Source organism: Trachemys scripta, chromosome 15 (assembly GCF_013100865.1).
Source record: "Trachemys scripta elegans isolate TJP31775 chromosome 15, CAS_Tse_1.0, whole genome shotgun sequence".
Taxonomy (NCBI): domain Eukaryota; kingdom Metazoa; phylum Chordata; order Testudines; family Emydidae; genus Trachemys; species Trachemys scripta.
Window position 1 is genome coordinate 13,382,766 of NC_048312.1, and position 12,214 is coordinate 13,394,979.

A 12,214-nucleotide genomic window follows, 5' to 3' on the forward strand; every position below is an offset into this window, starting at 1 on the left:
CTCCATGGTGTTGCCGCATGTTAGGCCAAAAGTCATGTGAATGTTTTCCAGCTGTGTTTGTTTTACAGCTACTTAGAGAAAGGCGGTTATTGATAAGTGCTCCTGCTATTCAGATCAACGTGGCTATTGTCTCTTATCTTGCTTCAGTCCAAATGCTTGCATCAAGACCGAGCAATCCTTCCATAATACCAACCTTCCCTCCTCTTTGTAGAGGGTAGTCTGTTCAGTCCGAGCTCAGGACGTGGGAGGAGCGAGTTTTAACCATTTAGAGACATTCTCTCCTGTCTAAGGTTGTAGCAGGTGCTGTTGCCAGGTTCCATCACCCAAATCCATCCAGCTGGCAACAGGGACCTACATACTAGCTGCAGGCTTTTCAGGCAGCAAAGGGACAGGACCTGCTAAGTGGGGGTTCCTTTCTCTATCCACAGATGATCTAGAATCCACTCCTCCGATCTTCCTGACACTGAGCCAGCTGCTGAGTGGAATGAGAGAGATGAAAAGACTATGGGTTTGTCTGCACTACAGTTAACCCCCTGTGGCTGGCCCATGTCAGGTGACTTGGGCTCGTGGGGCTGCAGGGCTGTAATACCGCAGTGTAGACGCTCGGGCTGGAGCCTGAGCTCTGTGACCCTGCCCCCATTGCATCTGCACGGCACTTTCACAGCCTGACACAGGCCGGCCATGGGTGTTTATTTGCAATGTAGACATATCCACTGTGTTCCAGAGGCAGCCAGGGCACCAGAGTCCACTGATTACACCAACAAAAGAAAAGGGTGCGGTGTGGTGCAGGGCCCATCCACAGGGCCCCTACAGAGAGCCGGGGGTGAGTGGGGGGTAGGGTGGCAGGTAACATTAGGTGGTGGTTTTTTGTTTTTAAGTTCAGCTTGTATCGAACGTTATCTTTCCCCACACCCATTTAGTAACCCTCAGGCTGGGCTCTGAACTATATTGTAGTCTTCTCCTTTTGTTGGTGCAGTCAGTGGGCCCTCATACGAACCTCATTCATAACAGATGGCCTGTATATCCCTGGCTATCTTTACTCAGCAGCTGTCTCCAGGTAGCTTGGGAGGCCAGGGTAAGCAGCGCATTCTGCATCTGTTGTAAGAGGCAGGAGCCTTCGCCGCCAGAGGAAAAGCTCCCAAGCCAGGAGGTCCTTTGCATCTGGGTTTGTCTGTTGGAGCTGATGGGGTGTTGGCTGCATGATCCATCTCCATAAGATTCCTTTCCACACATGAGTGGAAGTATTCCTGTTAGCAAGGCTACCTTCAGCCCTCTGGGGTGACTATATGGAACTGTATTTGTCCTGTAAGAGAAACTGTATCAATAGGAAAAGTTTCCAAAAACTATACTTCATGGCCAATAAAGTGACAACCTCTCAGTGACTGTTTTATTAGCTAGAAGGTTTTTGGTGTGGACAGTGCTTTGTCATTCATCGATTTCTAGGCCTAGTCTATGGGAACTGCTTTGTTGAACATTTGGTTATGTACAGTAATCGTAGCTGTTCTGCCTGTGTGATCTTTTCTAGGCAGAGGTGGGTGGTTCGGGTAATCTCCAGGATAGGTTGTGTCTCCATTTGTTACTGACTCCATCCTGAATAGACTATCTCTGTAAATATAGGCCCCGATCCAAGCCCATTGAAGTCAATGGAAAGGGACTCATTGACTTCAGTGGAAGTTGGATCAGGTGCTTAATGCTTTTGTGAGGTACCTGATTGACAGCTCTGGAAGCTGACGTCTTCTAGGTCATCTCCACCAGCCTACATGAATGTCTTGCCTAGAGGCTTTGTTGTTTTGTAGCGTGAAGTTAGTTTACAATGGAATCATATCATAAGGTTGTTTTGAACGTGAAGGCCTTTGTAGTCCACATTTAGTGACAACATTCAGGTGTGCATTTTACATAGTGGGGTCGGTTATGAGACCCCTACCGGGCTGGGCCAGACTGGTGTAGAGTTCTGTAAGCTGTTGCTATTTTGGTGGTCTCCATGGAATGATTTTAGAGTCTGTGCACATCTGAGTTGACTGTTGTCCACATTGTGAAACCATCCTCATGATGGGCCACTGGTGAGTGTGTGTTTCTGGTCCCCGCTTTGTGCCTGATCCACCGAGGATGTGAGTCTGTTAAGGCTCCGGCCACCAGCAGGGATGCCTTGGCTGTCTAGCTCAAACTGTAGCATCTCCTGCTATTAGCTCTGGAGGTCCTGAGTTCTGTCCCTGCTGTGTGAATCAAGATGGCGGCCATCATGCTGGGCATCTCTGAGGAGAGACCAAGGATATGCTTGGCATCAGTCTGACCTACCCCCTCATTTCCCACAGGAGTCTGTTCAGGTCAGTGCTGAGACCCATTAATGACAGATTTTTTTCTCCCTTGACTTCTAGTTTGTGTCTGAGAATGAGGGAATTTTAACAATAGGCCCCATACAGCAATCCCTGGTGACTTTCAAGATCTGGATTTTGTAGCTGTCAAATGTTTTAAATTCCTGATGGCAAAGTTTTAATACAGGATTAAAAAGCCATTTACACAAAGGCACTGAACGTGTGAACTTCCTTGTCCATGCTGCTGCTTTGTATTTCTTTTCTACTCTGTTCAAACTTACTAAGGTCTTTCTATGAAAGGAAAGGTGGGCTATCTATTTTTTCTGGTCTCCTGTTATCACCAGTCCCATACAGACCAGTGGAAATAGTGCATTATTGAATGGGGTTATCATAGTTGTAAGAAAAATGACACCTCTACCTTTTGTCTCCTAACCATTTTGTTAAATTTGGCTGTAGGCCAGGCCCCAGGATAGAGACAGGAGAATGATGAGAGCAAACATCCTTGGTGGGTTTTTTTTAAAGCAGTGGAATGAGGATGACAAACAAAAGTCAGGAAAAACTAATTTTGGTGTGTCTGCTTCACTTCTGATATGCCACCTTCCAGTCTATCTGGAAGGGGAATTTAAAGGGTCACAATATTGTTAGGCCTTAGATGTTGTAACAAATTGAACCATCCTTGATCGTTTCCACAACTGTAGAACATTACTTCAAGGATTCCAGCACAGTGCTGGTCTACAGCAACTTCTGCTGCACAGCTTAATTAAAATCATATTTCCTTCACTATTGGTTTATCTCTCCCAGTGCATGTGTGTTGGTTTGCAGACAATAGATTGTCAGTAACTATTTCCCTCCCCTTTCCTTATTTTTAACACTCAATTAAAGAGAAACTTCACTGCTAGAGTCTCTAATGGCAGAACTACAAATTGGGCAACAATCCAGGGTGATTCATAGTCCTGCTGAACGCCTTTGGCGGTGTCCCTCTGACACTACACCTGGACGCGTATTGCATGTAAGTGGATTGCAGTCAGTGGGCTGCTGTTGCCTGAGAAGAGGACAGAAGTGAAGGTGCTGTCTCCATGTATTTTTTTCCCTCAACTAGTGGCAAAATTAGCCGCTGCTACAGAAACTGGCAAACACGAGCCAGGGGCCCTAAGTAGAGCACCCTCAATGGCTTTTGTACACCAGCTCTGCAATGGACTAATGACCTGGAATAGTATTCTCGGGATTAACGTGCAAGTGAATGTTCTGGGCGCTTCAGTTTGCCTCAAAGGGCCCAAAGCGGTCGGTAGGCCCAAAGTCTGGTCTGCCATATTTTTCTTTCTTTTGTTTCTTAATGAACAAAACCCACCTGCACTGGAGGGATCACAAGTGAAAGGAAACTGGTTTCGGTTCTGGACTTCCAAGGGTTTTTGTAAATGAGTTTTCAAGGGGAGAATATTAAGAGTCTTGTTAAACTACTCCATGTATTCCAATCCCAGTGAGCTTTCCCCAAGCAAACTGTATGACTGTAGTTTGGCGTTGGGGGATCTTCAGCATGATACCCCACACCTGCCTGACGTAAATAATGCTGGCTAAGGTGGCTAAAAGTAAGGAAAGCCTCCCGGTGTGTACTTGCAAACCCCCTCTAGATAACTACATTTCAAATGCAGCCCTGCCCCGAGCCCCATTCAGTTTGTTCCCTGACCTCAGATGCAGCCCTACTACAGAGGAGCTGGGAGCTATGCATCATAAATGGAAGAGTAACACACACAGAGCATATTTTGGATTATGAATCTGTAGCTTTTTAAAAAAATGGGAACGGGGGAGACAATTTCACTTTCCATCAGAAATGATGGATGACTGCGCACAATCTTGGCATGAATTTGCCTCAAACCTGATCTACAGCAGAAGTGTCCTACTGCTTCCTAACGAGGTTGGAAACACACCGACAATGCTGTCGCTGGAGGAGGGACACTGTATCTCTTAATTAGAGCAGCGAGAAGCTTGCTGTCTGACGAGTGACTTTCAGGTATTTCTTTGCTTCTCCAGCCTCCTAGGCTGGAATGGTGAAACCTGAAGCATAAAGGTCACACTCTGTTGCTAGGCAGGTTGATTGGAGTCTTTCTCATATCTATCCAGGCACTTATATAGCATCTGAGCTGTATTTAAGTGTTGTGTGTACACACCAACTACCGAACCAAATCCCTTTCTGTTACATTTCCACGGACTTCAAAACAAATTACAAAGGTGGAAGACCAAACTATACAATAACCTGACAGATCTGTCCCATCCATACTAGCTCCTGTCTCATCAATTATAAGAGGGTTTTGCAAGCATGTATGGTGCTTAACTTGCATAAACTAGAATATGTCTCCATCAGAGGATCTTGGTGTGCTACACTGGTAAAGAATTAATTCTCCCAACACCCTTGCTAGTTAAGTAAGCAGCGTTGTTTTACAGGCAGAGAGATTAAGTCACAAAGAGGTTAAAGGGCCTTGATTCTTTTTTTTCAGATGTTCTGATCTCTCACGGTTCCAGCTGAAGTTCATGACTGTTGCTGGGTGTTCAGCATTTCTGAAAATTGGGTGCTGAGTGACTTGTCTCTGGCTATTCAGGAAGCTTGTGTTACATCTGGGAATAATCCCCAGACCTTCTGACTCCCAGTCAGTGCTGGAAGCACAGAGGGTTTTGAATAGAATGTGAAAGCAGGTTGGGTCGAAGCGTGCACTTCTTTTAAATGCAGGGGTTGGAATCCAAGCCTTGTCTCATGCAGTTCTTGTCCTACACAGAAATGCAACAAAGACGCTCTTGAAAATATCACAGTAAATTGCTCATGGGCCGAACACAAGAGACCTTTTAAAATTCAGCTTAGCCTGGTAACTGGAACAGCTGTGAAAGCCGCAAACTGCCAGCCCTTGGGTCTGGGGAGCACTTTGAACCTGGGGAGCCTTTGGAACACACACTACCAGGCTGCTGATCATTTGCATCCCCTCTTAATGCATTGTTGGGGGAAGGCCGCTTACTTTGCATGCGTCTGTTTCTTGGCTTCTATGCACTCCAGGTAGTTAAAGGTCAACAAAAATATATTTAACTCTTGCTTGCAACCCTTGAAACTCTACATGTCATTTCCACTACACCTCTGAACCGGAACTACAAGAGGTGGGTGAGGCCTTGACAGAAGGAGCTGTTATGACACAGACTTGACAGACTGCAGAGTCCTTTGAGCAGGCAGGGATGAAAGGAGCAATGGGGAGGGGCTGGAGCTGCTTTTAAAGCTCACATTGGGGGGGGGGGGGGAAGATTGATGCCTTTTGAAGTTGAAGCCCTGCAGAGAGAGGGGAACAGTATAGCAGATGCTGAGTGATTTGGTAGCTAAGGCTTTGGCCTGGGACAAGGTAGAGGGGCTCAGTTCCTTGCTCTGCCCCAGATGTCAAAACACCTCCAGGTCGATAAGTGGTTGTTTTCGTGCCCGGTCTTACTTGAGCTGAGAGTGGCTTTTAGGATGTGGACAGATATGTCCTCCGCTTGATTTAAGAGATACCTAGCAAGACCCATTTAAGGAGTCTGTAAATAGATTAGAGATGGGGACCCTGAGGCTTGGAGGGTACAGAAGAGCCTCTGGTTGATGATTATTTAAGGTAACTTTCAGAAGTGACTTTGGTGCCTAATTGAAAGTCAGTGGGACTGACGCCCCTAAATTAGGCAGTTCTGAACAATGTTGCCCTTAAATTAATAACATTTTTGGGTGTGTTCTTGTACAGGTGCCCAGAGCTTAAAATACTCATGTTTTTAGCAATTGAATGCCACTGACTACTGAGTTTTGCAAATACTCTCCTAGTTAGTTAGCTTGTCCTGTCCCCACCCTGTGCTGTGTCTTGTCATAGTCCTAGACTGTGAGTTCTCAGGGGCAGGGACAGTGTTTTACTTGTTTGTACAGTTTCTAGCACAATGGAACTCTGGGGTCTAGACGCAGTACCTCAATAATCATATGTTAAAGGAGACGCAGGAGTGACGAGGAAAAACTAGGGCCATTGTTAAAGAATGAATGTCACATCTACCTTGATCATTGTCCCATTTTTGAAGACCACATTGCTGGTTCCATAGAGGCCTGAGCAGGATTTGAACTCCTCCAGGAATTTGGAAGAGCTTGTATCTTTGGTTCAGTCTAGGTTGCCCGACTCTGATAGAAAATAGTAGTGTGGTTACTATTATCATGGTTCTACTGAATCTGTTACTTCCTTCATAATGCCTGTCTGGCTTTTGCTGGGGCAAGGAGGTTGAGAATAACCCATTCATCAGGGGGGGTAGTAAGGATAACACCTCTGGCCTACTTTCTCATGATAATTCCATGTAGTTAGGAGTGAAAAGCTGCTAGCACTGAATTACTGTGTAAATAGCTGCTCCCTTCAATGTATTCTTCTAAACAGCCTTCTCCATTCTTAACCCTGTTCCATAGGGCCCCATACTTGTATGCAGTGTACAAAGCCAAGACGGGGGACCGATGAAGAGGGCATTTTTAAGGCGGGAGAGAGCATTCCAAGGCAGTGCACATAACAAACTCTAGAAGAACAGCTGTCCATTTGGGATTTGATGCCTGACTTGGCTCTCACAAAGTTCCATATTTGGAGAGAACCATAGCCGACATCAAGCGTTTTAATGTGTTCGTGTCTTTAAATATTGCTCTATGTTCATGTTTATTTAGAACTAAGGCAAAAAAGCTACACTGCTAAACCAAGATTTCAATTTGAACTTGCAATCTGTGTGAACCAGGATTCCCTGGTGCCTTGCTTACATTGTGAGGCCTCAGAGGAAAGGCCAAACGCCATCAGCAGTCTGGGAAGTGCTGGTTTTCTGTATGTCCTTGATTACTGAGTCATGTTAGCCAGGATGGGAAAGGAATGGTGTCCCTAGCCTCTGTTTGTCAGGGGGTGGTGCTGGATGGCAGGAGAGAAATCACTTGATCATTTCCTGTTAGGTTCACTCCCTCTGGGGCACCTGGCATTGGTCACTGTCAGAAGACAGGATACTGGGCTGGATGGACCTTTGGTCTGACCCAGTATGGCCATTCGTATGTTCTTATGTTATTGTTAGAATGAAATGTGTCCCAGAACCTTACCTGCATCTTAGCTAGTTCTTCAGGAGCTCCTGGATTCCTTGATCTTTTTTTCCACCTACCAACTCCTTTAAGATAAATTTTAATTAGAACTGTCTCCAACCAAAAGCCCAAGATTTGAACACTTTGAACTTGATAGGAGTTTAGATCAACATTTGCGTTTTGCCCTCAACCTCCACAGTGGGCAAAACCAAGACTTTCCCTCCAAACACACCTGAGCTGGGGGGGTTGAAATGCAGATCCCAATTCTGTGTCTCAGCACCACCTCCAATTCTGAGCTAAGTGCACGTTTCCTTCCCCCTTCCCCTTCCCTCACATAGGTGCTCCTTGTATGGAAATAGCTGCTGGTAATCCCTGGGAGCCCTAAAGTAGTACCAAGACCAAAGTCAGAAGAAGGGATAGGCTCTCAGAAATGGATAACTTGCTCAACTCCGTGTGAAGTACTTGGCGCTTACATAGAATTTTCATCATCCCACGTCATCTTCATGAATTAATCCTCATAACGCCCATTGCAAGGAAGATATATGATAGTTTCCCATCCCCGGTTTGGGGATAATGAGATGAGGTTTTACCCCCCAAAACTACTAACTTACTTTTTTCTTTCAGGTGCACAATGGCTTTAACTTTTCTGATCTTCAAATGCTTAAATCTTCTTTTGTTTTTTTCCTTTTCCCCAGGAACTGGCGAACTCTGTCTACTTGGTTATGGAGGTGAGTTATTCTGATACACTGACAAAGCGGATAGACCTTTTATTTGGATAGGGCTTCCCTGTTTCATGGTCTAGATGGAGCTCCTCTTGCTATCGAATTTGCAGGTGCACGTCCGTGAGGCTGAAGGGGGTATGTGAAGCGCACTAAGTGTGACGGGTTGGATCACAGAAACCCCCTTGGGCTGCCAACTAATGTGCCAAGACTACTTCTGCCCCTGCTTTCCCTGCCAGCTTGGGATGCAGCACCCTGTCTTGTGGAGCCAGACACGCCAGTCTGCTCCAACACAGACCCAGGGTCTGTACCACGTGCCCCAAGGCTGCAGACTTAACTGAAAGCAGCTTAAGAAGTGTACCTATCTTTAACACTCAGATGCCCAACTCCCAGTGGGGTCCAAACCCTAAATAAATCCGTTTTACCCTGTATACGTTTATACAGGGTAAACTCATAAATTGTTCGCTCTCTATAACACTGATAGAGAGGTATGCACAGCTGTTTGCCCTCCTCCCCCAGGTATTAATACATACTCTGGGTTAATTAATAAGTAAAAAGTGATTTTATTAAATACAGAAAGTAGGATTTAAGTGGTTCCAAGTAATAGCAGACAGAACAAAGTGAATTACCAAGCAAAATAAAATAAAAAGCTTCTTTTTACAGACAAGTCTCCTTCTAGTCTGGGTCCAGCAATCCCTCACACTCCCAGTAGTTAATGTCCTTTGTTCCAGTTTCTTTCAGGTATCTTTGGGGGGTGGAGAGGCTATCTCTTTAGCCAGCCGAAGACAAAATGGAGGGGTCTCCCAGGGGTCTAAATAGACTTTCTCTTGGGGGTGGAGACCCCCTCCTCTCTCCTATTCAAAGTCCAGCTCCAAGATGGAGTTTTGGAGTCACGTGGACAAGTCACATGTCCATGCATGACTCAGTTTTTACAGGCATCAGATATTGTTTACGTGCTACCCTGAACGTCCTCAGGTAGACTTCTTATGTGGATTGGAGCCTTCCAAGATTCATTGTCCTTTAAGTGTTTCTTGATTGGGCACTAATTTGCACATTCATTTCTCGAGAAGCTGACCAAATGCTTTACTAAGGCTACTTAGAAATCAAGCAAGTACACAGCCAATATTCATAACTTTGAATACAACCATGACACATGCGTACAAATAGGATGAATAGATTCAGTAGATCATAACCTTTGCAGAGATATGTTACATGGCATATGTAGCATAAAACATATTCCAGTTATGTCATATATACATTCATAAGCATATTTCCATGAAGCCTTATGGGGTGCACTGTCACACTAAGTTCAAGCACAACAGAGCTCAAGCACCAGGCTGTTTTTAATCTCTCTATTGCTGGAATGCCTGTTTAGCGCAGGCTTGACCTGGAAGACTTTTTATCTTGAAGGGGAATATATGTTACTACCTACTATTCACTAATGAGCAATTTCATGGAAAGAACTACAACACGTTATAGTTGTAGAGCTGCCAAACCTTATATATACTCTTATGCTCTCTTCAAACTGAGCTCTCATTGGATGTTTCCATACTAGCAGGGGAGCATAATTGAGTGAGCTTTGAATACTTATTCGTAGACACTCCCAGGTTCCTTTCCTGATCCCATGGTGTAAACATCATTATGGAGGGCTGGTCTACACTGGGGGTGGGGCGTGGAGGGGGATCGATCTAAGGTACGCAACTTCAGCTACGAGAATTACGTAGCTGAAGTCAACGTATCTTAGATTGATGTACCTTGGGTCCTCACGGCGCGGGATCGACGGCAACAGCTTCCCCGTCGACTCCACTTCCGCCTCTCGCTCTGGTGGAGTTCCGGAGTCGATGGGGAGCGCGTTCGGGGATTGATTTATCGCGTCTAAATGAGACGCGATAAATCAATCCCTGATAGATTGATGATTACCCGCCGATCCGGCGGGTAGTGAAGACGTACCCGGAGTTCCCATCTTACTTAATTTGCTTCCTCTGTTCGTTAAATCTTTGCCACCCTGCCCAATGCTAACTTAAACTTTTGTCGTTCTCTTCTATTTCCAGTACTGCAATGGTGGTGACCTGGCTGATTACCTGCACAGTAAGTAGACCAAAGGGGAGGACATCCTTTATGTTTCAAAGGAAACGTTTTGAATTTTTATTTGTTAGAGTTGTTGGAATTTGTGAAAGATAAGAACATAAGAATGACCATACCGGGTCACACCAATGGTCCATCTAGTCCAGTACCTGTCTTCCAACAGTAGCCAACACCAGACATTTCAGAGGAAGGAACAGAACAGGGCAACCATCAAGTGATCCATCCCCTGTCGTCCAGTCACAGCATCTGGAACCCAGAGTGTGGTTTTGCATCCCTGACCATCTTGGCTAATAGCCATTGATGGACCTATCCTCCATGAAGTTATCTAATTCGTTTTTGAATCCAGTTATAGTTTTGGCCTTCACAACATCCCCTGGCAGTGAGTTCCACAGGTTGACTGTGCATTGTGTGAAGAAATACTTCCTTATGTTTGTTTTAAACCTGCTGCAAATTAATTTCATTAGGTGATCCCTGGTTCTTGTTTTATGTGAAGAGTGTGGATTTGATCTTTTCCCCATGAAACGAATATACCATCATTGCTCTTCTTTTCCCTTTGCCAAGTGCTTCTTCATTGGTGAATGTACATGTGCTTTGCAAATAGTAAGTCCATGGAAGCCAACTAGGATTGCTTGTATGCTCTGCAATTTAGGTCAATAATGACTATTGGGAATGGGCTGCTGTCCATAGTTACCCTGCTTAATCTATAAGGTCATTGTAATTAGACTGTTTATTTGAATTCCACCAATGGCTACAAGCTGCTTTAGGTGCAACTGGCATCTTGCTCATCAGCTGGAAAAAAAAATTGCAAACTTGTTTATACTGATGCCTTGCCTTTGCATAGTGTTTCATCTTCCAGGATCCCAAAGAAAGTTGGGTGTTCCTTTTTTAAACAAACATAGGCAAAATGCAGCCACCTCTGGGATGTAACACCCCATGTATTTAACAGCATATAGAACTACTACCCAACAGTAGAGAAGTTAAGAACAGCATGCATCCAATTGAAATGCCAGGGGGAATTTCGAGCCTGCACAGTGTAGAGTGATAAGTACAAACATTTAGAAACTGTTGTACAGCACAATAGTCAGATGTTTTTGACCTGTATATGTTAATTAGCTTCAGGTTAGTGGTAGCGGCTATATGTCCTCTTCTTTCCTTAGTTTAAGCTGAAAGTAACTTGTGATGCAGGGACTAAGACACTGATCCTACAAGCTGCTCTGCCAGTCCAGAGACCCACTGAGCAGCTTGCAGGATCATGATTTAAATGAACAACCCCTAGAACTCAAGGCTCCTATTGAAAGACAGACTGGAATGGGGTCTGAGTGGAGAGAATGTTTCCTGGATGCTTAACTTGTAGCTTTGCTGGAGCTATGCTGGACTTAAAACTTATTGTCGTTTTTTAAGTATTTTGTTTTTGTCTTGCAGGCTGACTGAAAGATTAAAGCTGTCTCTTAGTATTTATTAATCTCTCTTTCTGTGTGGCTTTTGGGTCATGTTTAAACAAACAGTGCCAATCCAGGGTGGTTTCTGCATTTGTTGTTAACATTATGAGACGGAATTAAAATAATAGTAATAATAATTTTACTGGAGGCTTTTTATTTAAATGAGATGATGACTGGACACTGTGGAACTTGAAGGATTAAAAGCTAAATTCACATTTGTCTTGGAGCTAACTTCAGTGTCTCATGAATGATGAATTCAGGACTCATGCTGGAGCACATTCATATGGGATAGCAAATGACATTTAACTGTTGATTTTAGTCTATGGAAGGGCATTGGTAGCTGAAGAAATGTGAAGAATCATTTTACTCTTCACATAATTTTGGTAGAGATGAGTCAGAGGGGACCTAGACTTGCATTTTAATTCCGAGTTTTGCATGCTTGGTGTTAGTTCTGTTGTGATGCTTTCACATCCATTAGGTGATGGTGTGCAGAAATGGAACCCCTTTCCTGGAGCAGGGACAGTTTCATGAGTGCCAAATTAATGTGTTTGTACTTCGGAGCTTTTTTGCTGAATATAATTGGAA

General features: G+C 44.5%; 1 protein-coding gene across 2 annotated transcripts in view; it reads left to right on the top strand.

Moving 5' to 3' along the window:
• The window catches only part of ULK1 (unc-51 like autophagy activating kinase 1), a 101,720-nt gene that overhangs the window by 12,999 nt on the left and 76,507 nt on the right, over positions 1-12,214 (top strand). For both annotated transcript variants that reach the window (XM_034790941.1, XM_034790942.1), the window contains exons 4-5: positions 8,082-8,114; positions 10,157-10,193. In XM_034790941.1, coding sequence (XP_034646832.1) covers positions 8,082-8,114; positions 10,157-10,193 — 70 coding nt within the window. The remainder of the gene's footprint in view (positions 1-8,081; positions 8,115-10,156; positions 10,194-12,214) is intronic.